The following is a 26576-nucleotide window of genomic DNA, read 5'->3' on the forward strand; positions in this document are numbered from 1 at the left end:
CCCAGTGATGTATCAAGGAGGTATTAAAATTCAGACCCAATTGTGCAGCCTGAAAAACAAGACTGAAAGGAGTTTCTAGGAATCTCAAATATTTTGCCATGTAGCTTTTCTAAGACTTTGAAGCAGGAAAGTTCCATTTTCCTTTTTTCTTCAGGGGCTTCTGCTACACAAAACCCAATTGTACCTAACAGTTCATTAATCAATCACCAAGATTTTCCATTCAAAGCTGGTATTGTGGTGGCCTGGAAAGCAGATGAATTGCAATTTCATGATCAACTCACATCACACCAGCATGTAAATCCTTCCTCTCAAACTGAAGCTTCTTTACATGAGAGAAGTGGTCAAGAAGTGAAATCGCTACAGGTTTCAATCCGCTACATCTGACCAGAAGAAACATACTGTATGCGGTTGACAGTGAAAAAATACGTTTTGCTCACTCAATCTCTGAACAATACCACTGGAAAGAACAGGGCGTGAAAAGTTCAAATGTAAAGGGAAAGGAAATGATAAGTAACCCTGACCAAATACTCTAATATTATCACAAGAGGAATGTTAGCTGAGATCAGTGAATTAAGGACATTTGATAGAGATAACAATCTGCCTCATTTCCCCTTCTGTCTCCACAATCCCTGGCTTACAAAGAACCAAAGCAATTTTTGTTAACTATTGTACAATGTAATTTTCAGGCTACAAAGTCCACTCCAGTGCCAATTATCTCCTTCAGGAGATTAAATCGGGGCCTAGAGCACCACTAGCAAAGATTCACTCCTTTAGGTAGGCATGACTCCTGGACGTGCCCTTTTACAGATCAGATATTCCTAAAAGGAAGACTCATAAAATCCTTAACACTGTCTGCAAACAAGTCCCCATGACCACAAAGACCTTGGTCTTCATAGCGGTCATGGCAGGGGAAATAAGAACCACTCCTCACCTTCTCACATTTGCCAAGGATCAGACCTGCAGAACTACAGGACACAGCAAGGGGCCTGACTGGGTAATGGGGACTAGGAGGGTCTCCCTGAACTACTCGAGGAAGGAATGGGGTGAGAGGGAGTGGTCAAGTCCCTCTGCACACTATACAGCCTGACATTGGAGGACTCGAATCACACATTACAATACCCTCATAGACCTGAGGAGAAAACGAAGAGAAGAGAGCAGGTGTCCTCCAGTTCCACTAACTATTTCCCATAACGAAAGTTTAGGAGGTACAATTCTCTTCCAGCTGCTTTACTCTTGAGCTGAACATGTAGTATTTTGATGAACACATAGATTTCTTACCTCGATGCCAAACAAACTTCCTGAAAAAGGGCGATCGACAAACCGGGGCTTGTAGGTGAGCACTGTGGTGCCTTTGAGAATAATGGCATTGGTATCGAAGCAGGAAACATCTTCCACGACCACAAACTCCGTGCCTGCAAAGGACAGCATCGTCAAGCAAGCCACAGCTGCGAAGCTGGGGAGTACCAGGATGTCACAAGCCAGGCACTCGTCTTCACCGGGGGCTCGGGGGGTGGTACATTAACCAGCAAGATTTGCTCTCCAGGATGTCTGTCGACATTCTCCTTCACTGTCATCCTGAACAAATCCTCTGCATTTGGCCAGGCACAGCTGAGCCAACAGGGCGCTGCACAGGCAGAAAAGACTGGAGTGCACCCTCTCTTTGTAATCTATGTTTAATCTAGGTCTCCGGGGAGGACTAACAGATATCCAGAAGCTCAGGATCATCCCTCTTCCAAAGGATGCCCTGCTTTAAAATCCCAGGAAAGAGATTCAGGTATGAATGTTGGTCAGGCAGCGCAAGACACTACATCATCTATGCAGCTGTTTGAGCTGCTTTCAAAGAATGTAGACCAGTCTAATGTAGATTTTTGAAATTAGTACCTACCGTTTCCTACTCATTTGTATGTGGCAAATTTACTTTGCTTCACACACTGTGTGTTTTCATCAAAAAATCATGTGTACATTGATCTTTCAAAACTAAATCAATTTAAAACGCATCGTGCTGCCTGCTTCCAAGCCACCGAATAGGACACAGGGAATAGTACAAAGATAACAATAAATACACAAATATTAACAGATGTATCAGAAGAGTTCACTAGTTAACAAAAACCATAATAAATCTGTTTGCAAAGGAAAATATTCTTTTTGTAAAGAAAATAATAATCCCCTCACTTATGTACCTTCTAAACTGAGATTTTTCACATGCCAAATTTGCCCAAACTCAGAAAGGCACAGCTGTTGGGGCCCTGAAGATCAAACAGAAAATTGAGGCCCAATTTGACACTGGGAAAAAAGATCAGTGCCGAGGTAGTACTCAAGCTGCACATGTGCATGAAGCAGGCAGAGGAGAGGGACAAGAGACCCTGCAGCCGCAGCGTGGGTCTAGCCAGAGCTAGTTCGCACCTAAACCCGTAGGTCAAGAGCTTCGATGCTTGTTGTTCTGTAAAAGATTCAAATGTACAGGGCTCTTGTCAAAAAATGAAAGGTAAGAGAAAAGGTCTCCGGCAAGACACATACGGAGCCTACCATTCAGACTAAGAACCAGTAACTCACACCTCCTCGTACGCACCTGTTACGTTGATCTTGACTTCTAGGTGCCTTTCAGTGGACACAGGAAGGGAAGACCGCTTGGTAACTACTCCACTCTTCACAGTTTTGGGAACTATAGCAGATTCACTGCTAGAGTTACGGTGGCGAGAAGGAGTAACATTAGTTTGTTTCTTAATATCACTGGGAGTGTGGAGAAAATCATGGACTAACAGCAGCCAGTCAAATATGAGAAACACGCGGAGATTGTTGAGAACTATGGTAAAACAGGAAGAATCCTTCGTAGACCTACAAGAAAGAAGACAAAAACGAAATAAAATAGGAAAGGAGTAAAACATGACATTTCATTAACTTGCAAACGTATTACTCAGTTTTGGCAGGTGGTATTCCAGCATTTTCTAAACTGACAGTTCTGAGTCTTAATAAACTCTGAACAATGGTTTAATAAAATATTCAATGTATGTTTTCAAAAGTTACTCATATTTTTAAGCAAGAAGTAATATGCTGTGAAAACGCAGTATAGTACAGTCCAGTGGTTCTCAACCACTTTTTGTCCCCTAGGAGACATCTGACAATGTGTGGAGACATTTTTGATTGACACAACTAAGAGGCCTACTGGCATCTAGTGGGTAGAGGCCAGGGACGCTGCTGAACAACCCACAATGCCCAGGACAGTCTCCACACACAAAATTATCTGACCCAAACATGTCTATAGTGCTGAGGTGGAGAAATCATGCTGTAGTACAAAGAGCACAGGCTGAAAACCTGTCACAAGTTGTATCATCTTGGGTAAGTCACCTACCTTCTCTGAGCCTGTTTTCTCCCTTATAAAAATGAGATTAATATCATAAGAGACAAAGCACCAGGCACAGAATAGCTGTTTGGTTAAGTGTCAGTTCCCTTCCCTACAGGCTATTTCAAGAAGATCAACGAGTCACTCTTTCTTTGATGACTAGGATTGCTTCTTTATAAACACCAAGTTTACACAGTATACTAGATGGGTTCTCTAGCTGGAACTGATCTGAGAGTCCAGATCTTTTAACCTGAAGAGGAGCACAAATGACATTTACTGTGGGTATAACCCCAAACACCCTAGAAGAGGAGGTGGGGGAGGGGAGAAAGAGAATATTTGTTTTGTAGCCCCCATTACTCCAAATTCTCTATTTGAGGTGAAAACTCAAGGAGGACTCTCAGCCTGGCTCAAACCATGGGGTGGTCAGGGGCTTATCAGACCCTATTAGTACATAGTAGGCAGAGATGGGGAGGACGGAATAAAAATGGGCTAGAGACACCTCTGTAGGGTTTTTTGGGTTGAACTTTTGTTCTATGAGCCCCAAGTGACTCTGGGGCTCTAGCTACTATGTGCACGTGGTTCCTTGCCCTGACAGGGCTCCTATTCTGGAAAAGCTGATTTGGAGATATTTGTAAGGCTGGCTGCCCTAGTCTCTTATTTCTCCTAAACCTGGCTCACTGCCTCCAGAAAAAGGGCACAATGATGTATGTCTCCTTTATACAGACACAGCACTTTTCACAGAAACACTTTACCCTTTTGTAAGAGAGAAAAAATGTTGCCCTCAGTAAAATTTTTCCACCCCATTTTGAACACAGATCGTCAGAGCTATGCACTAACTGGAAAGGCAAAGTGTGTCTGATCTCTTTTCTGGAAAATATTTCAAGCCTTTAAACACTGTGAAGTGATTTATATTTGACATACAAAATCCCAACAGAAGAGCAATTCTTCTTGAGACACATAAAGCGTTCAAAAGTTCCAATCAAGAGAACATTTTAACCCTCTCACTAACAATGGTACTTTTGTTAGCAAGAACCAAGGTAAGACTTTATTATTTGACTCCAAGAAATTATATACCTTAGTATATAAACAGAATAGCATTTCAAGGCTGCTTATGATTTAAAAACAAGATAGGTGGAACAACTAGCTAATAGTTTAGGAAGCCAGATCAATAATAATAAAGCAAATCCAAAAAGAAATTATTTCTGCAGTCGGACCAAATATATGCAAGCCTCCAGTTCAAATAAACATCATCTTCAAACAAAGGAGCTGCGAAGCCCAGCCAGCCTGGCTGCAATGAGCCCGACTGCTAGAAACATGGCGGGCCTGAAGACGGTTAGAAAGGACCTGGGCTTTGCAATCAGAGGCCCAGGTGTGAGTTCTGACTACTACACTTACTAGCTGTGTGACCTTCGAAGAGGTACTTAACCCCCTCTAAGCTTCTATTTCTGCATCTGTAAAATGGGGAGGAAGTCACCCACTTTGCAGATTGTTGTGAGAATTAAATTAAAGGTAGGTAAAGAGCCTGGCTCACAGTAGGGCCCTAAGACGCAATTAGCACTCCTATTACTGAGCATTTTAAAAGTGCTTACACTGATGCTGAAGTTGAGTAATATTGAATGTCAACTATAATTAAATATATATACCAGGGGTGCCCAAAAAAATATATACACATGACTTGTATTCATCTTTTGTTATCGGTACATATTGAGTATTACAATTTTAATACAGTTTTTTCCTTTCTTAAACCATGTATACATTTTTTGTGGCACCCTCTATATACAGACTCATGGGATGTGGAGTACAGCATAGGGAATGTGGTCAATAGAATTGTAACAGCTGTATACAATGTCAGAGGGGTAGTAGATTGGGGCGGGGTATCACTTTGTGAGGGGTGTAAATGACTAACTAGTACGTTGTTTTGTACATCTGAAAATAAAATTTTTTTATAAGTTTACATGTTTCCTTTGCTAAACTTCCCAAAGGCATACGGAGAGACCAAGACCTCTCCCTAAAAAATATCTCAACCCTGAGAAATTCACTGAACAGCACACTGAAATGTCGGGCATATTTAAACATATAAATATGGGAATTATCTTGATGATTTTTCTTTTTTTGCCTAACCAAATTTTACCCAGCCTTTCCCTTACTGGTCTATATTTACAACATAGCAGATGACGCTACGCACTAATAGATGAAATGGACATCAGTTCCAAAGGCCTCCTTTTGGATTTGCATTGGAGGATTTCTTTAGATCAGACCTCATTTTTCAGTTTTCAGGTCAATGCTCACTTCGGCATAAAGTCTTACAGTAGCGTATCATAAAATAACACAAGCCACATCTAGAATAATGTAGGCAGGCAGTATGCCAGAATTATCTCATTTAATTACTACCCATACCTTACAAGGTAGGTACAGTTACTCTTTTCTATCTTATAGAAGAAAATGCAGCTCAAAGAGGTTCAACGTGTCCTAGGACACACAGCTAGAAAGTGGGAGATCGAGGGTTTGTGCCCAGATCTGCGTGACTCTAAAATAGTACATGCACCTTCCACAGACAATAGTACCTCCCATCATACCCATAATACCCAATCCAGTTCATAGAGGCTAACGCTCTTTTTACATAGAGAAGCGAGTCAGCAAGACTTGCACATATAAATTAGTAATGTAAGTCAAAACCACTTTCCCTTCTGTTATTTCTTTGGCCAAATTCTTCTTTATTCTCAAGCGAGCACAGTTTCTTCCTTCCCCAAGTTGCTTTACATACTAAAAAAGTCTACAGACTTACAGGCAGGTTGATTTCAAGAATCTGCCTTAAATCTAAACTCTTTTTTTTTCTTAAACAACAGAGACATCTTTTGGCCAATAGATGAAACTGCAAGGTTGCAGGAACACTAAGTTAATGTCCAGCGTACTGCACTGATACGCCATTATCTATTTATCTTTTCAGTGGTTTCTCGGTCCTCTGATGCTCTAGAGATGACGAGGCATTGGACCACTGGCCACAAAGGGAAATACGTCAATAAAGAAAGGCAGAGTCTGGCTCTGGATCTGGTACCTGAAGTGCAGTTCAATCTGAATGGATCCTAGGGTCGTGCTGCTGTTCTTGGAGGGCTGAAAGATACAGCTGAATACGTTTGTCATGCCAGGACTGGTCTTCTGCCCGGTGTAGCGGGTGTCAAAACCCATCATGGAATGGGAAACCAAGTTGATGGACTTGGTTTGGTTAGAAAAGGTCTCACAGAGCAGTTTACATTTCTTGAAGTCAAATCTAAAAGCAAGCAAGCAGACAAGACGTTAAACTCTTCTATTCTACAAAATTATGTACGTTCAAGATAAAAAGAACAAAATAAGAAATATGCCTAAGTTCCACGAAGGAGAATAACTTTCATTCTGAGATGTTTTGCTGATTTGAACAGTGGATTTCGTGTCCTTGCGCCCTGCATCTTACTTTGCATTTCCAAAGAGATGATCTTGTCCACAGAAACTTCATGAGGAGTAATCATACCACAGGTTTCCCATATCCCTGACTCATTAGCACGCTCATTTCTCACCTGAAGTCTAAGAAGGCTGCACACGCGCAATAATCCCCACGGGATTGCTGAGGGGCCCTGCAGTCCTTCATCTGCCAGTGCCTGGCCTACCTGAGGCTTCTCTCTCCAGAGTCCGCTGATTTTGTAAGTAAGACCACTACAGCTGAATGGGAACCGCCAGATCAAATAATACTCTTCATTACAGAGAAATAATGCAACTCATTCCCACAGGAAATGCATTTGGGACTGCCTTTTTTTTTTTTTAAATAATAAAGAAAGCTGCAATGAACAACTCTTAATTCCTCAGCACACCATGAGAATCCATACAGAATTACTCCACATTGGAAAAAACTAAGGCATCAAAAAAAAAAAAATGCTAGCTAACAAGATGACAGATCTGGAGTCCTAGCTTCACTATAACATGTTCTCATCAGCTGAGTTAGATACAGACCAGGACGGATTTGCAAGGGAAAGAGAAAACAGAAGATACAGTACTTCCATGGGGAAATTACTAGCCTTGAAGTCCTATTTTAAAATACTGAACCACTCTTCCAGCCATATCGTCTTACGCTGGTCAAAAATTCTATCAGAAAAACAGGAGTAATACCTGCATAACCTTACTTGGCTGTCAAGAGATCCAAATGAGAAGGCCGCCCAGTGTAAAAACACAATGCATTCTTGAAGGTTCTATACTGACTATCACAAACTCCTGGACTACATCGACCAAGCAAATAATATAAATAAGTCACTGCACGATAAGCACATGTTCTTTTGAAAGGTTGCCCACGTTGCCACTCAGCTTCTATATGCTTCTAAGTAAAAACATGGGTCCAGTATTGCCAAAGCTTCCAATTTTTTCAAAAGAAACTGAAATCCCAACTCTATGTGAAAACTCCCAAATTTTAAATGTTGGCCATTGAGGTGGTCATCAGTGCTGCTCACTGCTGACTTCAGGGTCTCCCACTGTGCAGACACACAGTAGGACTACATCCTTACACACAGTAAGACTACATCCTGACTCCTTTGTGTGTGGGGGGGACCATGTTCTAGCCCCACGGGGTTTGCCAGAGCCTTTAACTGCCATTGGAGACCACTCACTCTACAGCACCTTTGTTCTCACTGGCACATCTGTCTGCTTTGTCAGCCGGAGTGACTGCAGTGAGCAGGCAGTAGTTCGAGACCCACGGGGCACAAGGAGAAAAACATCTTCACTCTTCTAAGTCACTGGTATTTTGAAGTGCCTATTACTACAGCATAGCCTAAACTATCTGGACGGATACAGCCGACAAATTTAAACTTTTGAGAAGCACTGTGCACACCACAATCATCTGTGAACCATCCCTCTGGAATCCCTGCTCGACACTAAAGCAAAATACAGGCATTATTTATGTTACTATTACTGTAATATTACTGTTACTAGAAAATAATATCATTAAAGCCATACCTGGCTAGGGAACCAGCACCTTCTTTTCCTTTCGGATCTTTCAGCTCTAGACTTACATTTACCATATCCACGAGGAAACACATGCATGTGTACACTTCTCCGCTCAGAACAGTCTAGAAAAGGAAAATGCTGATCAATTCACAGTAGACGATGCCAACGTAAAAGTGGGGTTAGATATGTCAGGACATCTAATTTGCTCTTCCATCTTCTTTCCCTGGATAAATCTGAGGAATATATGAATAGGCTGACCCATCAGCCGAGACTAGGAGAGTTACAGAAGAACGTAAGGTCTCACTCACATGAATTCTTGGGTCTTGTAAATCGTAAGGCCGCATAAATTCCTCTATGGGCTCTCCAAGGTTATTCTCTAATAAACCACGGATCAGCTTGTATTTGTACAAATCCAGGGAGCAGTGGACTGAGGAGAGATTGCCATGGATAGATATGTCTGGAACGGTATGACTTATTTCTCTATGAGAAAAAAAAAGGTCCCTTTCACAAATAAATCACTAACTTAACAACTGACATATGTCACACCCAAATATAAGAACTCAAATGTACCCACCTACATTTTCAACCAGTTAGTTTTTAACCTCCAGTGACAAAAATTTCACATGGCTCCAAATGAAGCAAGTTAGTACGACTGAGCGTCATTCAACTACAGAAAGCCCCTTTTCTCCCAAAATATACATTGACAAATCTGAGTTAACAAGTAATATACTAATAAGGAAAAATCTCAGGAGACTCATAAATAATTTAAACATTACAGCTAGAAAAGCAATAAGGAAAAGAAGACAAGCTCTTTATTTAATTCTTCAGTTTTGGTGCTAACTAAAGGAAAACATCAGAATTTCATACTGAGCCCAGATGGGACATCAGGACAAAATGTGAATTAGTCGCTTGTCTCAGCTGAGATGAGCAGGAGTAAAGTTGAAGGAGCCCTGGTTGAGGAAATAATACACCTCACCCCCCCACTGAAGACCTTTTTCTCGACCCTCCCAGGGGTGAAGTGGGCCTCATGGGTCCTGCAGACACTACACTCTGAGTTTATAAAATAGAGGGTTAGAATGTGAAGTGAAAGAGGAATATATGAACAATTACTTTGTACAGAAACACCTATATGCAATAAAGTGAGAAGAGACCAGTGATGGAACCAGCAAAGAAAGGCTGGGGAGGATTACCAAGTGGCCCCCTGGGTGCCTGCCTGTGTGGTAGGAGACGCTAAGAGGATACCTTGTGTTCGGTTATCACCTTCTATCTGGCCTAACAGAATATTATTACCTGCCCATAAACACTGATGGAAGTGGGTAAAGTTTAGATAAGCAGAGTAGCAAAGCACATTTTGGGGGGGAGGCATTACTTGGAAAGAAAACAAAGTGTTCCATTTCTAAATAATGAAGCTCCTCTTAAGTCTGCTAAGCCAGTAAAACCAAATATAGCCCATGCCAACCATAACTGAATGCCAGCCAGGGAGCCAGCCCTTCAGTAACAAGAATGAAATGCAAAAATCCCAGTGAGAGCAGCTAAACTGCATCATTAATCCAGACAGAAATGAAAAAGTGACCTTCAAGGACTCGCTCAAGCCCAAGGAGTGCAAAGGCCAAGGAAGGATTAAATCAGCTCCATACAAACAAGGAGACTGCTTTACGAAATGCTACGAATGAAAACCTCTTTCATTACTTTACAGCCACACCTCCTTTCCCTGGCGTTAAGATGAAAATGTCGCTGCTTTCTCTAACATTAATACCCTGAACTGAAAGACATCACACACTGTACCCAGCAGTTTCTGGGCAAAGCACAGGACCAGACGAGCATAAATACCACCAGGGGACCTGTTAATACACACTTGAGGCTCAGCCCTGAGAATCAGCTTCTAGTGGTCTCAGGTAACGTCTGGGAATGTTTAATCTCAAGATCTTTCCCAGCCAGATATGGAATAACAACTGAAGCAATGCTCAAAAGACAGAAAGAAGCATCTTGTGTTTTGAGGCAATTAAAAGGTAAATGAGAGCCAACTCATTCGTCTTTGTGGAGCACTCTGAGATTGCTTCATGGGATGAAATGGGCAAAACTGTTATTCCGGTTAAAATGGAGCTCCAGGGTAAACAATACCAGATCCAGAATCTATTGTATTTGGAACAAATAATTCAAATGTGTCCTCATCCAAAATGCTAAACTTATGTTCCTTCCTCTTGTTCCCAAGGCACCTGCTGTGACCCCCTAAGTTTCTAACACTGACTCTAGCACTAAAGTAGAATCATCTACATGCCTTCCTATAGCCCTCCGCAAACTGGAAGCTCTATGGGGGCAGAAGTTTTTTCTTTCGTGACAGTAGCCCTCGTGTCTACCACGTGGGAAGGATTCGATTAACATTTGTTTTACAGATGAAGAAAGAAGGGAATGTCTGTTCTCTTTTAGACTTACCTAATAGCACTCATTTCCAAATTAAGATTCTCCTTACGACAGCTATTCAGATAGAAAACACTCACTTGTCCAAATTCCTCTCCACCTGCAATTTCAGGCGACAAGGCTCCGTCAGGAGGCTCCCCCCTGTCTGTCGCACCAAATACGACGGGAAGAGCAGAGCCCCACTGTTGTCATCTGCGGCCTTAGAATACTCTCGTGGACGTCTCTCTGCAGCAAAGATGTCCATGTCTTGTAGATCCACAACAATGCAATCCAGCAGGCACACGTGCTCGTCTGCATGGACCCAAGGGAAGAGAGAATGAAGGAAACGGGGCCCGGAAAGGGCTGGCCCTGAACAAAAGCACAAAGCCAAAGGAAGCTCATTCTGTCACGGGAAAATGTCTAGATCTGTCTGCCGCACACAACGGGGTGTCCGGAAGATTCCATCCTGGCAGAGACCTCCCTACCCAAAGCTCCATGTGCTGGACACCTCCTGCTGCTCTCCTCCATGCCAAGTAAACACTGTGCCCCATTCCCTCAGTGTCCCTCCCGTTGCTGTCCTGAGACATTAACTGAGGTTAATGGGGTCATGACTAAACTGACCTACCACACATCTCTCCCCAGCATATCCAACAGGGCTCTCGTGGAGAGATACCGTTACCCAAAGGTTACAAAATCTTCCAGCAGCAAAATTCTTTTTCAAACAAACACTTACCACGTGCAACAGTTTCTACCACCCTTGACCTAATCCAACCCACTTTCATTCTTCCCTAGAATACCATAAACTCCTCTCCAATATACTGACAAATATCCTTCTGGCCCTCACAAAACCATTCTGCTTACAAAATGCCAGAGTAATCCCTTAAAAAAAAAAAAAAAAACCAGAAAAGAAAAAACATTTTCTTCCTTTATACACTTTAATGGCTACATTTAATCCAAAGATCTTTCGGTAAATCCCCAGAAGATCCTGCGTTAGCCCACTGCCTACTTTTCCAACCTGATCTTAAACCATTCTCCACCTTGCTCATGAAGCCTCAGGCTCACTAGCCTTTGTTTCCCAAAAAAATGCCATGGTCTTTGCTGTCTGAACAGCCTTACCTATGGCGTCACCCTCCCCTCTCCATCTCAACTGGGTCCTCTTGGTCCTTTCGTCCCATACCATTCTGTCTTTCCTATAACACTTCTCTTAATCTGTCAATGTTTAGATGCTTATTGAATGTCTTCCTCATATAATATGAGAACCATGTCTAACAGTGTGTTAACATAATACTTTAACACCTGGCATTACTCGGGCACTAAATAAATTAGTTCTTGGTTGTTCTGACTATGTTGACAACTCTGTGAAACAGATAAAAGTGCAGCTGATCTGAAAGAAGAGGGTTGAGGAGATTCCTTCAGGTTGTCACAGAATTCCGGGAATACACAGAAGCAGTATGAAAACCACTACTGTAATCCAGTCTTAGTCACAAATAGAGAAATTCCATAAAGAAACAGCAAATCAGGAGATCTACTGTTAGGAAAGAGCTCTTTCTATTAAACATTGCAAATCACTTTTTAGAAGCATTCACCTCCATGTAAGGCTGGCCTTCCTCCTAACCACTGCTGTCATCATAACGACAACAGAAGACAACATGCACGAGTGGCACCACGTGTGTGTCCCACTCCATGCCCCGTATAAATTGACAGGCACCATCACATGGGTTAAGAATTCAGCTCACAGTCTCACTGTACCATTTATTACCTACATAACTATGGGCAGGTTAAGTTACTTAATGTCTCTTAGCCTTTGTCTCTTCATCTGTGAAATAGGGATTAAAAAAGAACTCTAATAGGGGTGTTATGAGGATGAAATGCAATACTTTATGTAGAGAATGTGCCACGATGTCTGGCATATAGTAAGTGTTCAATAACCACTGTTATGGTGATGATGATTGTATGATCTCATTCACTCATCAACATAACCAATAAAAACCTTCCTGTCACCTCGTGGGACCGCAAGGAACTGCAGAGAGAACTATTCCTCATTCACCTGACGAGCTCGTCAGCAGCCTCCTTCAGCTCCTGTCCTTCAGCTCCCCAAGTCCAATCACATGGACGGATTTTTGTGGCTAATCATATATTCTGCTTCCCCTCTCGCTCCTTGGGGTAACAACTCACTTACTCAATTCATCACCCGAACAGAACCCACTTGAAAACGATAAGGCCCAAATAAGGCTCTCATTTGGAATGACTAATTCTTAATCCTAGAGAAGGACACCAAAAACTAGATGGTTCAGGTCTTTTCAAAAATGTCAGAGTATCTCTGTTAACTCACACTGGTATTTTTTTTAAAGCATTCTTTCCTTTAATTTTTTTAGAATTAAATAGTGGCTTGCTAGGATAGTGTCTGGACAGTGAATTGCAAGGCTGAGTCTAAGGATGCAGGAATCACTCCAGTTATAATATCACCATCTGTTGGCAACTCTCTTGACCTATAAGAAAAAAGTCCTAAAAGACAACCTAAATCTCTTTTTTTTTCTATTTTTTTAAATTATAGTTGACATTCAATGTTATTTTATATTCGTTTCAGGTGTACAGCGTATTGGTTAGACATTGATATAACTGATGAAGTGATCCCCAAAAACTCTAGTCCCCTCCTGACACTGTCAGTTTTCACAACATTATTGACTATACGCCCCACACTGTACTGGACATCCCCATGACTGTGCTGTAACTACCAATTTGTACTTTTATACTTTCCCCTTTCTCACCCAGCCACCCAACCCTCCTCTCATCTAATAACCTGTATCTATGGGTCTGTTCTCTGCATCTATGAGTCTGTTTCTGTTTTGTTTATTTTGTTAGATTCCACAAAGAAGTGAGATCAGATGGCATCTGTCTTTCTCTGACTTTTTTCACTAAGCATAACACCCTCTACTCTTCCCATGCTGTCGCACCTCTCTTTATTTACACTGTGTCTTTCTAATTAAAGCCACTTTAGAAGTCACCCAATGCTAAATCTATATCCTACATTTCTTAAGCCTACTAAAGTAGTATCAAAATCACATTATCGGGAGGGCCGGTTGGCTCAGTTGGTTAGAGCGCAGTGCTTATAACACCCAGGTCGCCAGTTCGATTCCCACATGGACCAGTGAGCTGCGCCCTCTACAACTAAAGGAAAAACAACAGCTTGACTTAGAGCTGATGGGTCCTGGAAACACACACTGTTTCCCAATATTCCCCAATAAAAATTCAAAAACAAACAAACAAACAAAAACACACATTATCACTGAAGACACGCTGTCACCGTGGGCACCTGCTTGGACAGGATGCCTCCCCGCTGAGTTGCCTGCAACTGTCTCCTGAATTTCCCACCTTCATTAGGCAGTGCTTTTCTCCTCTTTTACCTGGACTACTGGAAACCTGGCCGACAGAGGGTGTGGCTTGTCCTCGCTGTTTGGCTGAGGGTCTGGGCACAAACTCACTCTTCAGGCTGCCCAGACTCATTCCAACAGGAGGCATCACAAACAAACCCTCTGAATGGGTTCCCTTCGGGTCCTCCGTGCTTGTCATTTTCCCCAGACTGTGTTTGGGAGTTCCCACTGGGGAAGCTGAAGGCACAGATTCCTGGGAAGAAACAAAATAAAACTAGAAATCGACAACAATATCTTTACTATCCCAGGAGAAACCATCCCAGTCCTTGGGCTCTTGAAAGACGCTATGATACCTGGCACTCCCCAAGCCTCCCACATCCCATACACAGAAGGGTAAAGGGGACCATGACATTTAGGCCACATCTAATTATTTGCAGAGGTGTTACTATAATTCAGTATCTGTTGAAAACTGGCAATTTTGCAGGAAGACATTATCTTTTGTCTTAAGAGCAAATGTCAAGATGCTAATTGCCACTGGTTTAACTAGATAAAACCAACAAGAGCCAATCTCTCAGCCATATGATACATTGTTGCATTGCTAGGCCTTATTGTCCTAAGAAAATGTATCTAACAGCAATATAGTTCCAATGAAAGTGAGCCATGGTAATGTGTTTGCACTTTCTAGAAGTCTCCCCTCATGGGTTTACATTGCTCATCTCTCAGTAACTGCAAATGAAAACAAAATGGAAAACGTAGGCAGTTAGCCATTCCTATTATGTTTTGTTCAAGGACATAAAAATTAAGGGCTAATCCAGAGTAAAATAAATTCTATAATTCTACTGAAAATACTACACACTTCTCTTACATACTTAGTACCTTCATTGCTAACAGGGTAAATCTTTTTCACTACAGTGCTCTAATAACTGGCTTTAGAACTCCCCATGGTTTCTCACCCAGGCCTCAGAGCTATCCATCTGTGTGGTTTCTGCAGCCCCAGTGTGTTCTCCTCTAGCCTACATGCTTATCCCTCTCATCACTGGAAAAAGAGATAACAGTGCTCTCCTTTAGTTATCTTGGGTAGTAATTACATGTCGCAGTGAAAGAAACCAGTTCTTTCCGCAATTTTTTCTTACAAGGCAAATTACAAGGTAAATGCCATTATTTAAGTATTTCAACATTAAGAACCTTTCCTCTTGCTTAGTTTATTTAAACTCTAGAGTATTTGTTGCTCCTTCATCTGACTCAGCTCTACATCTTCTCTGTAGTTGGTTTAAATAAATCAATGGCTTGAGGAGATTAACTCAAAGCTTTTGAAAAGACTGACTTAGAAGTCATGATTTAAGTACAAGCTATGATTGAGAAAAATGAAAGGAAAGCATATGTAAAACAATTCAAACCTACACTCATTAAGACACGGATTTATGTAAAACGATTCTAAACACACAGGAGTCATGAAACTCAAAGGCAAATAACCCCTCTGCAAGCTTCGATTTCAGAATCATTTCCTGTTCTTTAACCACTGGAATGCATTCTAGACAAACCTCACACGTGCAAGAGTATTGAAAGGCACATGTAAATGAAAAGCGATTTTGGAGGAAAAAAGTCGTTATTCCCTTTACAAGGCCTAGATCCACTGAGCTTGACTGTGCACGTAGAGAGGGGAGCTTCACAGATTAGTTTATCTGATTACCAATACTTTAACAAGCAACACACTCCAAGCAACCCTTATGGAATTCTACAGAACCACCACTGGTATGTAACAGGATAAAGTCTTTCCAGGATTTAAGGAAATTAGATCACCAAGAAAGCACTACCTAGACCTAAAATAAATAAATATATAAACAAATTGCTTTTGATGGTTCTTAAAAAGGACTTCTCTCTACACAGAAGGAAAGTGATTCACACACACACAAGGAGAGCGAGAGAGACTTTCCCACGTAATGAGACATTTTAAAGAGTTAGTTTTTTAAATTTTGTTTTTTTAAGTACATGAGTGTGAATTGACTGCTGAATCCCATAAGGTTTTTCAGAATCACCAGGAGGCAAAGAAGCATATTATACCTTGAAGCAAAACCGATGCTTGTATGCACTGCCACTTAAAATCAAATCCTCAAAAACAAATACAGGAGAAGTTTTTCATTAAAATGCTACAAACTACGTGCATTTATTTGGTTTATTTCACAAAATAAAAACCATTTCGCAAAAATTTCTTGAGATGTTTTGTAGTTCTTCTTTACGTTAACTTCAGAGTCAGCTCATGAGCCCACACACCAGGGGTGCCAAAAAAATGTAAGCACGACACGTATTCATCTTTGGTCATCGGTATGTATTATTACAACTTGAATAGATTTTTCCTTTCTTAAAATATGTATACATTTTTGTGCACCCTCTGTATAGATACATCTGTTATAGCAAATCAGTCCTTTGTGTTTTTAGGAAGGGCAGAGACATTACAAAATGGTATTATTGAACTTGATCATCCGTTTTGATGAATTGATCTCTTCCTAAAAAATTGAGGCCTCAAAACAAAGACTTACCACATACAAGTATGTTCCAAAAAACTTACTGTAGGTTCCAAAGATGGTTCCCAAGGAGGAATTCAACTCAACCTTGGGAAGTAATAGCAGCAGAGTTGGAATGAAGATGTACCCTGAGGTGACAAAGGGACAACACTCGTGGGCAAACACCAGTTCTGACACATTGTTTAATATCTAGTCGTGTTAATTGTAAATACCTCATACTAAGGAAAAGTAAGTAAGAAAGTTTAGAAATAGTTGCCAGTCTTTCTTTTTTATGAATGGATCTTTCTGTTATGTTGTTAAGTCCGTGAACAGCGCAAGTTGCTCCCTCAACTGTGACAACAGATTTTCTTCATGAAGACCAAGGTTACTCGTTCTCTACTCGTCCTACTGTGAAAAGACCAATGATGGTGGATTTCACTTTTACTGTCTTAAAAGGGAGCCTGTTTCTTCTGATCAAAGCGGCCTCCAGCAGTGAGGCCTACTATTCCAACAGGAAGGAGGGCTTCTCACCGCAGGGTAAACACGCCAGCTCTCAGGCATCAGCTCTGCCTTAAGACATGTCTGACAGCGTGTGTGAACCTGGTGATGCCCTTCCTCCTGCACTGCTGCTTTGCTTCACCCTCTGCTCTCGTCACTAAATCTGGTTTATCTGAGTGGCTGTAAGTAAGGTGCTATGTGTACAATGTGACCTCTAGCCCTTCGTCCAAGTACCCTCCCGCCGAGTCCTGAGCCCAAGGTGACGACAAGCGGCCATGGTTCCTGTGGTTCTTTCTCACTGCCTTGTTGTGACTCCTCTCCTTAACCTACACCGTCCCACTCACTGAATCAAACATTTTCGGTTGAGGATGTTTAGGTTAGTGAGTAAATGGATGAATGAGAAGTAAAACAAATGAAGAACGATATGATTTGAAAATCATAAAATTAGTTGAGTTCAGGCATTGCAAACAAATATAGTCTTCCTGTCACTTTCTGCAAAGAGCCGAAGTCCTGGGCAAATTCCTGGGAGGGACTCCATCCTACTCACTCTCCTTCATCTTTTCTTTCTATACCTAGAGAAGCAAACAATAACTGCTCAAATTTCTATCTTTTCTGTAATAATCTTTGGAATTCGCTCATCTAAGTTATTTTAGTGAACTCACTGCCCCACCCTTTAGAAAATTCAAAAGAGCTATAGCTCAGGAAAGGGCCAGTAAGACACAGAGCAGGAACAGACTTGGCCAGCTTATTTTCCCCACATAAACCTAATCCTAATACTGGAAAGTAAAACTATCGTATCACAGTTAAGAGCACAGAGTATGGACGACAGACATAAAATTCTAAAGTCCACACTGCACTCCTTACTTACAAGCTGTCTAATCCAAAAGAAATGACTTCACCTTTGTAAGTCTCAATTTCTTTATCTAGAAAAATGGTGTTAAATATACAAGCTACCTTTTAACGTTGCTAATGAGAACAAAATGAACAACTATGGAAAAAGCTTAGTACAGGCTGATGTATAAGAAACATTCAAAAAACATCAGCTACTTATGCTTTAATTGTTGTCAGCCATAAGATCTTACAATCCAGTCTCAGGCAGAGCCCTCTTCAAAGGCTCCCTCCTTCCCTATTTTATTAACTGGTAGACTAAAAATGAGCATAACTCGCTGGGAATTTCAGTAAGTCCTTATTATTATAAGCTAAAATGAGTTTAATAATAAGCAGACAGACTGAAATGCTGCTGTGGAAACTAGCAAGGTTTCATTAAAACGCACAGGGAGAACTACAAGACCGTCTGTGGTTCTATTAGGTTGGTACAAAAGTAATTGTGGTTTTTGCTATTATTTTTAACCTTTTAAAACGCAATTACTTTTGCACCAACCTAACAGCAATGTTACTCAGTCTCCTCAAATGCAAAAATGGATGGGAGGAGGCTCATTAGACCACATCCAAAGTCCTCTTAGCGCTAAGTCTGTGATTTACTAGGTTTTCCCACTTTTATCATTTATTCTCAATAAGTCCCAATTTTTCCAAATGAAAACAGCAAGTCTCATCCCAATTACCTCCAAACATTATTGTAAAAAATAAACAAGTGCTAAAGTAGTTTTAAACTGTAGAGCAACATACTGCATACGATTTTATTAAGACATATTTAAACAACTTCAGATAAACCTTGATGTTCATGACGTCTGCTGAAAAAAGTCACATAGCGTAAAAAGTTGATTATTACAAGGTCAGCCCATGAGGAAAGCATTACAAAGATGGAAGATTGGTTCTGTTGGTTTGTTTGCTAAAATACTTCATATAGTTAGTAAGGGTTATAATTTACACTATCTCTATTAAAAGGTTAATTGAAATGTCAATAAAATGTCCAAAAAATTCAACAAGCCATATATATGACAAAAGTAACAGCAGTTAGAAAGCATCTTATGGCAATATACAAATTTTTCAATTGGTGTTCAAACACGAGTTGAACTGACAAGACAGTGGGTATTAACAGCTCACCTTATCTTGTAAGGAAAATGTCCCAGGAAAACCAGCAAAGAGAAACTTATTCTTGACTTTCAACTTCCCCAAATTTGCTACAATCAGATTATTTGATCTGGAACTTTCTGGGATAAGAAGAACAGGAGCACCAGCTTCAATATCAAGGAGAATCCGTGAGCAGCGCTGGGCTTGATCTCTCACCTAAAAGAGGAAAGAAAATTGACTTAGAGGTTCAATTAATTCCCTAATTTTACAATCAAATAACCTCAGGTTCCCAAGTTTCATGAATTTATAAATCTAAAACAACTAAAATCACATAGAGTGTAGAGTTAAATTATAAATCAGTAACAAGAAGATAATGGAAAACCCCAAAAATTTGGAAATTAGGTTACTCTTTTCTAAATGACCCATGGGTCAATGAAGAAGAAATCACAAGGGAAACAGAAAACTATTTTTACCTTGGTGACTTAAAAAAAAAAGCATATTAAAATTCACAGGATGCACTTAAAACAGTAGAGAAAATTGTTTAGCATTAAATGCTTATAAAAATTTAAAATCAATGATCAAGGCGTCTATCTTAAGAAGCTATAAAAAGGAAAAGCAAAATAAACACAAGTAGAGGGAAAAAGTAATAAAGAACAGAAACCACTTATTTAGAAAACAGACAAAGAAAAATCAATTAAACACAGAACACTACCCAACAACCACTTTTCAAGTGCTAACCATAACATAGGCCTCATTAAGTTGGTTTGTTGAAAAGACCGATGAAAAATGATAAACCTCTACATATACTTATCAAGAAAAAAGGAAGGAAACAAAAAATGCCACTATCAAGGAATGGGGGACGTTGCTACAGAACCTACAAATATTAAAAAGATAAGGGAACCTATGAACAATTTCATGCCAACAAACTGACAATTTAGATAAAGTGGACACACACAAACACAAACTATAACTAAGATCATACTTGACGGTGAAAGAATGTTTTCCCCCTAAGATAAGGAACAATGCAAAGATATCCACTCTCACCACTCCTTTTCAACATTGTAATGGAAGTCCTAGTTAAAAAGTTCAAAAAGGCATTCTGGTTGGAAAGGAAAAAACAAAACTCTCTTATTCTCAGACATAATCATCTATGTAGAAATCCCTAAAGAATCTAAAGGAACTACAATAAGGAAGTTTATATCGAGATTGTAGAACACAAGGGCAATATGCGAGGTATGATAAAAAAAAAATATGGTGAATGTTTAAATTTAAAAAAACTTATTACAGTAAAAGACACATCGCCATTAATCCCCCTCAAAATACTACCCCTCACTTCGAACACACTTATCCCATCGTTCTTGTCACTTTCTGAAGTAGTTCTGGAAGTCCTCTATTGTGAGTGTCTTTAGTTGCGCTGTAATGGCTGCCTCAATGTTCTGAACCATTTTGACTTTGGGGAAGAGCCAGAAGTCGCACAACATCAGATCTGGTGAATAGGTGGATGAGGACACACCGTGATGTTTTCATTTGACAGAAACTGCCATATACCAGAAGTGATGTGTGACATGGAGCGTTGTCATGATGGAGGATGATTTATGGCACATTTTAAAACACACATTCTCTCAATCGTAGCTCACATCCAACTGACTGCACCGAAAAGTTGAAACCTGTCACATACTGTTACTAAGGTTCAACGAGCCGCTTACCATATTGAGGATCCCTGCCTTTCCGTTGACTGGCACTCGGCAGCAGCATTCACCGTATTTTTTTATCATACTTCGTACAAGTCAATTATATTTCTTACACTTTCAATAAACAATTGGTCATTGCAATTTTTTTAATGCATATAATTTATAATAGCATCAAAAATTGGAAATACTTAGGGATAAATTTAACAAAATATGTGTAAGACCATCTAACCACAAAATACTGCTGAGAAATTGAAAATCTAATCAAATGGAAGGATATACCACAGTCAAGGATCATGTAAAGGTATTTATTCTCCTCACCTCAACGTGCCATCCCATGCCTCACTAGAGTTCAGCAATGGCTGCGTTCAACTAGGAATCCAGCTTTCTCTGGATTCCCATAACATTGTTTAACCTCGTTGCCTTTTCAAGACTAGTGTTGATGACAATTCTCCTCATATAAAGATTCGATGAAGTTTCAATCAATATCCTAACTGACTTTCTTGTAGGATAGACAAGCTGATTCCAAACTTTGTAAGGAAAAACAGAGGACCTACAATAGTCAAAATAACTTCAAAAGAAAAAAAGATGTCTCAAGACATACCACAAAGCAACAGTACACAAGACGAGGTGGTACTGTCATACAATATAAATAAATGCAAAGAACAGAAAAGAAATACACACATACATATATGGTCAATTGATTCTCAATGGAAGTGCCAAGATAGTTCAACGGGAAAAGAATAGTCTGGATATGTACATGTGGGGAAGAAATCTCAGCCCTTACTTCACAAAATACACAAAAATCAACTCAAAACAGAAGAGATCTAAAATTGTAAAACTTCCAAAAGAGGACATAGAAGAAAATTTTCGCAAAGATTTCTTTAATAAAACACAAAAACCATGAAAGAGGAAAATTTGACTTCATCAAAATGAAAACCTTCTGCTTTGAAAAAATAATGTTAAGCGAAAAAAAAAAACAAATTAGATGAGCCACTGCCTAATCATAATTATTTATCTTTATTCATATTTGTATCTTCCCACTAAAATATAAGCTCCATGAGGGTAACGACCTTGTCTTTCTTGTTTTCCATTATGTTCCTAGCACTGGTACTGTACCATACATCATTCCACAATAAACATTCACTAAATAATTGAAGAAATGAACAAACAAGGTTGTCATAAGATCAAATGAAAAAATATATGTGAAAGCACTTTGAAAACTACAAAGCATCATTAATACAAATAAATAATTATTAACCAATGTACAACATACTTATTTTTGCTATCTCCATTTTCCTTCTACAACTAAGTCAACAGAAGAACAGCAAGAAAAAACTTGTTGCTGGTTACATAGCTTATAATGACAACACCCAGACTGCAGGTTCTTGTTCCAAGATTTCTAAATTGCATGTCAAAAATCTGTACTCTTGTTCCTCAGTGAATAAAGAAGTTTAATATAAGCGACATCACATAAAGTAGAAGACACAGGAAAACTATGTCATACTTCTGGGGTAAAAAACAAACCACCAATTTATATTTGGCACAATCGAATTAGGTACATACATGATGTTCTAATTTCAAACATCAAGATTAAAAAGAAATTTAAAGTCCCACTGGATCATTATTTACAGACACTAGAAAATATAGGAATAAAAATACAGCTAAAGTCAAAGGTAGATAATACCACTTGTTACCAGTACAATATTAGGAGAAAAGAATTTAAATATCAAACAAAATAGCCTCTTAATCTTATCAGCAAACAAAGGTAAGTCTTTTGCTCTCTCTGTAAATCAAACAGCTAGGACTCAAACAGCTAGGATTAAAGATCCTTGAAAAAATCAATTTTTCTTCAAAGTCCACACATTTAGCACTATTCAAAATAGAGAAACATTCCTTTTAACCTGCTTGTTTGATATAATTTGATAAAGCAAAGCTTAAGACTTATCTGTTTAATTTGTTTCCCCCAGGAAGTTAAACCCAATTACTCAGTAATGCAGTGTCTCATTTCCCAACCCAAATGGTTCCCCACACTAACACTTACTATTGTTTAAACCACACATAAAAATAATTGTTCTAAATGTACATAATTCTGACAACATTTAGTAAAGCTGTATTGAGAGTCACAAAAATGTACATGGCTTTATAGAACTAAATCCTATAAAACAATACCACTTACAGTATTCAATATCGTGAGTAGTATTCATTCCTATTAAAATTATTCAAGAAATAAACTATGTGCACAAAGATATTCACGGAAGGGCCGGACCGGTGGCCCAGGCAGTTGGAGCTCCACGCTCCTAACTCCAAAGGCTGCCGGTTCGATTCCCACATGGGCCAGAGAGCTCTCAATCACAAGGTTGCCAGGTTCGATTTCCAGCAAGGGATGGTGGGCTCCGCCCCCTGCAACTAATGATTGAGCGTGGCACCTTGATCTGAGCTGCCACTGAGCTCCCAAATGGCTCAGTTGGTTGGAGCACGTCCTCTCAAACACAAGGTTGCTGGTTTGACTCCCACAAGGGATGGTGGGCTGCGCCCCCCTACAACTGACAGCGGCAGCTGGACCTGGAGCTGGGCGGTGCCCTCCACAACTAAGATTGAAAGGACAACAACTTGGAAAAAGTCCTGGAAAAATACACACTGTTCCCCAATAAAGTCCTGTTCCCCTTCTCCAATAAAATCTTTAAAAAAAAAAAAAAGATATTCATGGAAGTATTACTCATAGGAATGAAAAACCAGAAGTAATTCAAATGTTAAAAAATAAGTAAATGGTTAGGTAAACTGACTTGATGGACTATACAGTCATTAAATAGGATAGCTATGAAAAATGCAAAGCACGATAGAAAAAAGATTATGAAAAAAGGTTCTGAGATTCCAAAAGTATATGCATAAACTTAACACATTTTATGTATTTTATTCTATGTACTATATGCTTCTCTTCAATTTAAGTTTTTTTTAAAAAAGCATATGTAGACCATAAATATAACACCATTTTATAATCAGTAATTGGCCCAAAATAAAAAGGTTGACGACAATGCAAGTGTTGGCAAGGATTATGAATTACAGGGAATTGTTACACACTGCTGATGGGAGTGTGTAATGGAGGCAGCCATTTTGGAAAACAATTATCTTGTAAAAAGAAACATGCGATTAGCCAATGGCTCAGTAATTCCACTCCTAAGTAGCTCAAAAAATTCTTACACGCGTGCATCAGTAGACATATTACACAACAATAAGACGCTGTAAACAACCCAAGTATTCAACAGGAGAATGGATAAATCATGTGTGTTACACCAATAAAATACAACAGTGAAAGTATATGAAATGCAATCACATATGACAACCCGAATGAGTCTCAACACACTAAGTAACAAAAAAAAAAGCAAGTCACAGAATAGTAAACACAGTTTAACAACATTTTGTAAAGATTGAAACAAGCAAAACAAGATACTACATGGGAACTTTTTTTTTTTTTAAAGCGATAGGTAGACCCAAAATCAGGACAGTGGTTACCTAAGGAGTTGGCAGGGGAATGGGGTAGGGAGGGATACATACAGCAGTCCTAATAATGTTTTAATTTTTATTTTGGTGGTGGATTCATGGACGTTCATTTTATTATACTTTATAACTTGTATACACGCTATAGATATTTTGATATGTCAAAAACTCATATTTTTTTTGAAAGTTTTAAGGAGAGAAAAAAAGTTATATACTCCATGATTATAACCACAGAAACATGTATAGGGAGAAAATGAAAATATATCAAAACATACCTATGGTACCATGAGATTGGAAGACTGATTCTTTTTTCTAGATTCCCTATAATTTGATGATGCTACTTTTAAATTTTTAAAAAATATATTCTCTGGAAGACATACAGGAAACCAGTAACATTGGTTGCTTCCAGGGATAGAAACTAGGTGGTGAGGAAAAATAACTGAGAGGAAGATTTTTCTCCGAAAGTCCTTTTTTACTTTGATTCTGTACCAAATCAATATACAACACATTCAAAAATTTTTAATTTAAAACATAAAAATTTTAAATGTTGCCACTATAAAGACAGCATCTATTTCGTAAATTATAATCGTTTAACTAATAGTTTAAAAATAAATAAAAACAAGTTTTACAAAGAACTTTATTATAATCCTTTTCAGTTGTTCCCAGACTGTGTGCCAAGGTATCACAAGACACTGCCACACACACTCACAGGTATGCACACTGCCAGGACATTTTAGTGTTTTAGGGAAACACATCATCTGTCAGACACTGCACAAACTACTAGCTTGAGGGAGTTCACATTCCATGTCAAAGCATGTGACATTCCTTTCAGTGATGTCTTATCTTTGCAAAGCTAGGTCTTAAGCAGTTGCTGTGACAAAAAGCAAGAACCATGAGAAAATAAACATGGAACAGGAAATGAGGGCTGTGATGTCCTATCTGGTTCCAAGTTTGAGAAGTTGTACAAAGCCCATGAGTATATACATACAGCTAGCAAATAATTGTGGTTATTTAAAAATGAAATAAAAATATTACTCTTTCATTTATGTGTTATTATTTTCCAAACAGCTACTAAATTGTTACGACATATATACTTATAAAATTGTTTAGTCTTCCTTACTTTTCAAATGGAAAGGCCATTAGGTGTTTCCTTTGGCCTAGGATGTGCCATGGAGAAACTTCTAAGACATTAAGGGAGCAACGAACTAAGAAGTTTAGGAACTTCTAATCTATTTGCAGAAACCCTCTTTATGTATGTTCTTCGGGACCACTTTCCAAGAGAAGAATCCTCACTAAAGTCCTAGAAGGGCCAAAAGTCTTAAGTGGGATCCATAAATTTCTTTTATCTTTTTTTAGAGAAAGGTAAAGCTAAACTTTAAAGGTGATGAGAACATGTATAACGATTTAAGTTCTCCAATAACAGTACGATTTCTATAGATAACCAACTACGTGGAGGACGTTACCGAGCATAAAATTACCGAATTACCTTTACTTCTTTCAGTGAAATTTTCCAGATTTATCTCTAGAGGCTTAAAAGTTCCACGGATCAAACTGAAAAAGCAACTTGGGGAACTGAGAGTACCTACCGTCTGCCCCTCAATTGCAGCTCGCTGCCGCCCTAAGACGTCTTGCAATTGAGTGAAATGTTGGATGAAGGCCACCACCTCGGCCTGGAAGCGCTGTGTGTGCACATACTGCACGGAGGCCATCTGCAGGCTCACTCGGATGTCGTGTTCTCTCCGGAGCAGAGGGTCAGGTCGTCCATATCTAGGCACAAAGGCAAAAACGTGACTGACAGCAGCAAGGTGCAAGTCGGTATTTAAAGAAAACTTACATCAATCTAGGTTTTTCCCTAGAAAAGAGCTTTAGATATTCAATGGAAATCCACATCAAGTTTCACAAAGCAATCTCCAATAATTACTGCCTTTCGAAGCTAAAGCAATGTGTTTGGGATGTTACATACAAGTCTGGTGATAGCCAGGGCTATAAACCGGTAGGTAAGCAGCTCCAGGCACTAAAGTCATTTGATTCCAGAACTCACTCAGAAACCACTTGTGGTTCAGACCTTTCACCTGGGCCTCTAATTCCCGGACTTTAAGGAAAAGGGATTATTACAGCTCATTCTGTCCTGGCAAAGACTGTGACAATATGAACTTGAAAGATAATAAAAACAAGGCCATGAAACATTGGGTAAAGAAAGGCAACAGAACCAGCGTTTCTGGGGGAAACTGTCTTCCAGAGGCAGAAAGAAATCTTCTGACTTCAGTGAAATGTTAGCCAAAGAGGCTTTATCTTCCAAGATAAAATAGAAAACTTTTCCAGATGGTTTTTGATTTAATGGAGCATG

At 39.5% G+C, this 26576-nt stretch overlaps 1 protein-coding gene across 8 annotated transcripts in view; it reads right to left on the reverse strand.

Annotated features, from left to right (window-relative positions):
- The window catches only part of VPS13D (vacuolar protein sorting 13 homolog D), a 229268-nt gene that overhangs the window by 153942 nt on the left and 48750 nt on the right, over positions 1 to 26576 (reverse strand). For all 8 annotated transcript variants that reach the window (XM_081057697.1, XM_081057696.1, XM_081057695.1 and 5 more), the window contains 9 exons: positions 25816 to 25996; positions 19077 to 19259; positions 14107 to 14326; positions 10804 to 11014; positions 8614 to 8785; positions 8315 to 8427; positions 6396 to 6608; positions 2570 to 2835; positions 1279 to 1412 (listed from right to left, as the gene is read on the reverse strand). In XM_081057697.1, coding sequence (XP_080913823.1) covers positions 1279 to 1412; positions 2570 to 2835; positions 6396 to 6608; positions 8315 to 8427; positions 8614 to 8785; positions 10804 to 11014; positions 14107 to 14326; positions 19077 to 19259; positions 25816 to 25996 — 1693 coding nt within the window. The remainder of the gene's footprint in view (positions 1 to 1278; positions 1413 to 2569; positions 2836 to 6395; positions 6609 to 8314; positions 8428 to 8613; positions 8786 to 10803; positions 11015 to 14106; positions 14327 to 19076; positions 19260 to 25815; positions 25997 to 26576) is intronic.

Source organism: Rhinolophus hipposideros (assembly GCF_964194185.1).
Source record: "Rhinolophus hipposideros genome assembly, chromosome: 8".
Taxonomy (NCBI): Eukaryota; Metazoa; Chordata; class Mammalia; order Chiroptera; family Rhinolophidae; genus Rhinolophus; species Rhinolophus hipposideros.